Genomic DNA, 5,166 nt, shown 5'->3' with positions numbered 1-5,166 from the left:
ACTTGGTAACATAACTCCAGGTTTAAACAAAATTGCAATTATAAGATGATAACCGATTGCACTATATGATATTTTTCTCTTGCAGAATTGGTTCCTTATTAAAGAACATCACTACTGAAGAACTAACTTGAAGTGATATAGCTTTCTCTGTTATGATAGTGAGCATATCAAAATGAAGATAAGTTAGTTGGAGTGTACAGTTTTGTAAAAGAGGATCATATTTTGTTGGAAGATTGGTTAAATTGAAATGATTTTCTCAGTCAGTTAAAATTTTAACAATGTCAAACAGAACTATCATCTTGGATTTCTTGCTTATGGGATTTTCTGAACAATGGGAGTTCCAGATTTTGCATTTTATGGTCTTCCTCATGATGTATCTGGTTATGCTGACAGGAAATCTTCTTCTCATCATCCTGGTACTAATGAACAACCATCTTCAGACACCAATGTATTTCTTTCTGGTCAATTTAGCCATTGTTGATCTGGGATCCATGACTGTCACCATTCCCAGATCAATAGCCAGCGCCCTCATGAATATAAGAAAGATATCATATTCTGAATGTGCTGCACAAATGTTTTTCTTTGTTTTCTTCCTGTCATCAGACCTTTTCCTTCTCACAGCTATGGCCTATGACAGATATGTGGCTATCTGTCATCCTTTACATTATATGTCTATGATGAAATGGGGAACCTGCTTCCAGATAGCAGGGGGTGCATGGATGGTAGGCTTTCTTAATGCTGCTATCCATGCAGGAACCCTTTTTTCATTGCCTTTCTGTTCCACAGTTATCCATCAGTTTTTCTGTGAAATCCCACACCTCATAAAGATTTCCTGTGTCGATTCCAAATTTAGTGAAATCTGGGCTCTCATTTTTAGTACTTTGCTTGGTGGTGTTTCTTTTATGTTAATTATCATGTCCTATATAAAAATCTTTAAGACTATATTGAGCATGTCCTTAGTGGCCAGTAGACAAAAGGCCTTCTCTACTTGCATTCCCCATCTCCTTGTTGTCTTCTTATTATGTGGTACAGGTTCATTTTCCTATTTCATATCATATTCTGGATCTTCTTACATTTGGAATGAAGTCCTTGCAGTGATCTATTCTGTGATCCCTCCAACGCTGAACCCTATAATCTATAGTATGAAGAATAAGGATATCAAAGCTGCTTTATGGAAGTTTTTTTAATCAAAGGATTACAAATCAAAACACAGAACCGGCTTAATTCAAAAATCCAATTAATTTTATTAACCTAAAAACTAATATCACTATTATTATTTATATCTTGCGAACTGCAATTTACTTATTTGAATGCATAGAGACAGTTCAGGGAATTATACACAGATACATTCACTTAACTGAAATGGTTGAAAGGCTGCAATTATTTGTAGTAAACTTTAGCAAAATAAAAATTAGATGTAACAGCCACATTTTAACATTAATATATTTATTACACAGTATATATTCAGATAGGAAACTTGGTTTTCTGTTTAATCAATGGAAAATATTCTTAAGTTTTCTTTTGCTGAAATATTTGGTTTAAAATCTATATTTTGCTCCCATTTTTGTTCTTAAATACAGTCATCTTAAAATTATGCTCAGAATGCTCTGAGAAATGTAGTTTTGTCCCATATAAATTTATTGGGGCCAGAGAGGATAACAAATATTTTTCCCTGTGAAATTGCGGATGAGAAAATAGGATTTGTTATTCTGCATTTATCACATTAGTAGACCTTAGTAGGCTCCAACTGCAAACAGGGAACATGTGAAGAATATTTGTAAAACTCAGTGGTGGGTTTAAATCACAACTGGTTCATGTAAAGAAGTGCCCTGGATGGATTGGTGGAGCCTCCCACCTCTGCCGCTATCGGTTCTAAGAACCGGTTTGAACCAAGAGAAACCCACTGCTGGTAAGAATAAATGTTGTCAATGCATTGTAAGTAGCATAACTATCTATTAATTATTTTTTGTAATTTTAAAAATGTTTTCTCCACAATTTCCATATGTACATCACTGCATATACCTTAAAATATATCATTAAGAAATATAATTATACATTTTTAATCAATTAGTAATAAATTGACATCATATTTTGTACCTATTTTATGCTGTTATTTATCAGTCTCTTTTTCTTCATTTCTTTACCCTCCCCTCCCTCTAACTCCATTTCCCCCCTCTACCATCTTATTCCTTCCTACTTCCCTCCACTCCCTCTCTTTTCCCTTTTCTTTCTATTTCCTCTTTCTCCCTCTTAATCTTTCCAAGTGATTCTAATCCTAATTCATTTTATATTTAACAGACTCATAACATATTCCCATACATCTTTAAACTATCAATGTCTCTTCTAAAATCATAATTTTATGTCATTTCTATATTTATAACTCTTTATTCTAGATATATACAATTAAGCTGCCTTCTAAAATCTCATTTTGTCCCCCTGGTCTACACCATTTATTCTCCATTTTCCTCTTTTTTTAGTCATTCTGATTTAACCCTGCTGTAGTGTTTGATAAAACTCCCTAATGACATGTTCCCGGGTCTATTTGATCTGGGATCAGGTACTTATATTTGGTCTTTTTGAAAGCTTTTTTCACTTGGAAACAAGTTTGAACATTTCTGCACACATTGAAATGAAAACGTAATGCTCATTGGTTTATTTTGCTGATAAAATGCACGCCCCCCCCCCTTTTTGTGATTTTTTTTTTCAATTTATGGACAGTTTTGCTTGCAAAATGCGTTCTATTTTACTAAACTTGGTGTGGGATTGGTAGCTTCAACATTTCTGAACATAATGATATGAGAATTGAACTGAAAAAAATTGATGCTTATTGGTTTATTTTGCACAAAAGTCTTCCCTCCCACTGTTTTCAATTAATTAAATTTATATAAAAATTATGCTGTTAATTTTAAAATTACAGACTTGTTTTTAGTAAAATGGATTTCTTTCATAACATTAGTTGTCTGGCTATGATGTGCTTGCTTTTCAAAAGGATATTCCCTATATTTCTAGCCAAATCTATATAAAAAGTGAAAATAATGGCACACAGCAAGGCTGAGGGGTGTGTGTGGCCCTTTTGTGAGCAAAATAAACAAATAAGCATCCTTTTTTTCAGTTCATTTCTATTTTTATTATGATCAGGAATGTTCAATTTAGTATATCAAAACTTTTGGGGGAAAATACCTTAGAGATTTCTAGCCTAAAAAAATATAAACTGACGCGAAATGCTTACTAAATGGGGGCCGCGGCCTAAAAATATAAGCATCAATTTTTTCAGTTCACTTTTCATATCATTTTGTTCAGCAATGTTGAAACTAGTTGCCAGTGAAAAAAGTTTTCAAAAAGACAAAATTTAAGTACCTAAAAAAATATTTTTGCTCCATGTCATATACGACCCGAAACAGACTCAATTTGAATGTTATTGCCCAGAAAAAAGTTAGCCCCCACCCCAATTTTTTTTATAATGATCAGCAATGTTAAATTTAGTAAATCAATGCCTAAGATATTAAAAATATTTCGGATTTGAAGCCTAAACAAAATTTAAAGTGAAAATGGTTGCAAGCAGCCGGGGGGGGGGGGGGGCTTATTTCTGATTTTAAAAACCCAATAAGCATCATATTTTCCAGTTCATTTATATTTTTCCTATGATCAGGAATGTTCAAACTAGTAACCCCACACCAAATTTTGTAAAATTGTACGCATTTTGCAGGCTAAACTATTTATAAATGGAAAAAGAAATTGGCAAAAAAGAGGGGGCCTTTATGAACAAAATAAACCAATAAGCATTATTTTTTAATTTCAATTTTCATTTCATTGTGTGCAGAAATGTTCAACCTAATTTCCAAGGGAAAGAAGTTTTCAAATAGACCAAATATAAGCACTTAAAATAAAGAATTTTCTGTTCAAGTCACACAAAGTGGTTGTCTGATGGGATCAGAGGAATTTGGGGTATGAAAACAGTTTCTCCCTGATTGACACCTGTGAAAATTGTGGCTTTAATTATGTGTTTGTACAAAGTTTTCAGCTGAAGCCTGGTACCATTGAGTTTTGGAGGACGTAGATTGTGTAACAGCATGATTGTACCACCAACCTTGAGGTAGAAGACATGAGATAATCCTGGTGGGTTGAGAGTGTGCAAGAACTCCACAGAGAAATATTGTATAAAGCATTCCCAATCTTTATTACTGAATACACAGATTAATACTTCATATGCTCAGTGGACTACTTTTGCAACACAAAGTTGTTTATGCTGTTCGCTGAGTCATTTGTTGGAATTAGAATAGCTCTTTCCCTCAGTCATGAACTGCAATCCACTCCAGCCTGATGAATGTTGGGGATTCTGTCAGTCAAGCCAATCAGATCTCTTACATCACAAAGGTTACTTGAAATAGTTATTCTTTCCTCCTCTTTCAAAAGCTTGCCATCATCAATATAAAGTAACAATTTCAAAACTCTTCTGCCCACAAATCATAGTGAAGGTGGCCATGCATGTTAACTGCCAAGGTCAGCGGGCATGTAGGCACCTGTCAGGATGAGATTTCATTTCACTTCTGCGCATTCTTCTCCTGCAGAACTGGTTGCCTTTCCATATGTAGTAAATTGGAATTTGTGAAAGCATTGACCAGGCCAGAAATGTTGTTTTGGAGGGTTATTATCCTCAGTAAAATAAACTGTCTGGCCATTTTCAAGATGTATGGTGCATAACAGTAGGAAACGTTTTGTGAATAGGGAAGCAGAGTATGCCCCAGAGCTGCTGATGTATCATCCTGCCACATATCTCATCACTTCATTCATATCCTCAATGGTAGAACACTGCCTGGTCAGATACTTTGTTAATATACTTGCAGATGTATTTTATGGATTTAACTAAATTGCAGTACTCAACATTTATATGAGACAAAAAGGTGCAAGACATGATAGGGTTGAATGGCACCACCCAGCAATTGTCAAGATCAAGTCTATTGGAGATTTTCTCAATTTAAAAAATAATCCAGAAGCGCACACAATGTGATTTTAGCTAAATTAAATAATTTCTTTAGAATCATAATAACAGATATTAACAGCACCATATTGCAGAGTATTTCTCTTCATTCAGTTACAGATAATTAGCTTCATTACAGTAAGTTCAGAGCAATGACCATAACAAGATTGAACACAGACCAAACTGAG

At 34.2% G+C, this 5,166-nt stretch overlaps 1 protein-coding gene across 1 annotated transcript; it reads left to right on the top strand.

Annotated features, from left to right (window-relative positions):
• Positions 1 to 278: 278 nt before the first annotated feature.
• On the top strand, positions 279 to 1,187 carry LOC139175891 (olfactory receptor 14I1-like). The gene has a single exon (XM_070767258.1). The coding sequence runs from the start codon at positions 279 to 281 to the stop codon at positions 1,185 to 1,187; it is 909 nt and encodes a 302-aa protein (XP_070623359.1).
• The last annotated feature ends 3,979 nt before the right edge of the window (positions 1,188 to 5,166 follow it).

Source organism: Erythrolamprus reginae, chromosome Z (genome assembly GCF_031021105.1).
Source record: "Erythrolamprus reginae isolate rEryReg1 chromosome Z, rEryReg1.hap1, whole genome shotgun sequence".
NCBI classification, from domain to species: Eukaryota; Metazoa; Chordata; class Lepidosauria; order Squamata; family Dipsadidae; genus Erythrolamprus; species Erythrolamprus reginae.
This window is presented reverse-complemented; position numbering and strand designations above follow the sequence as displayed.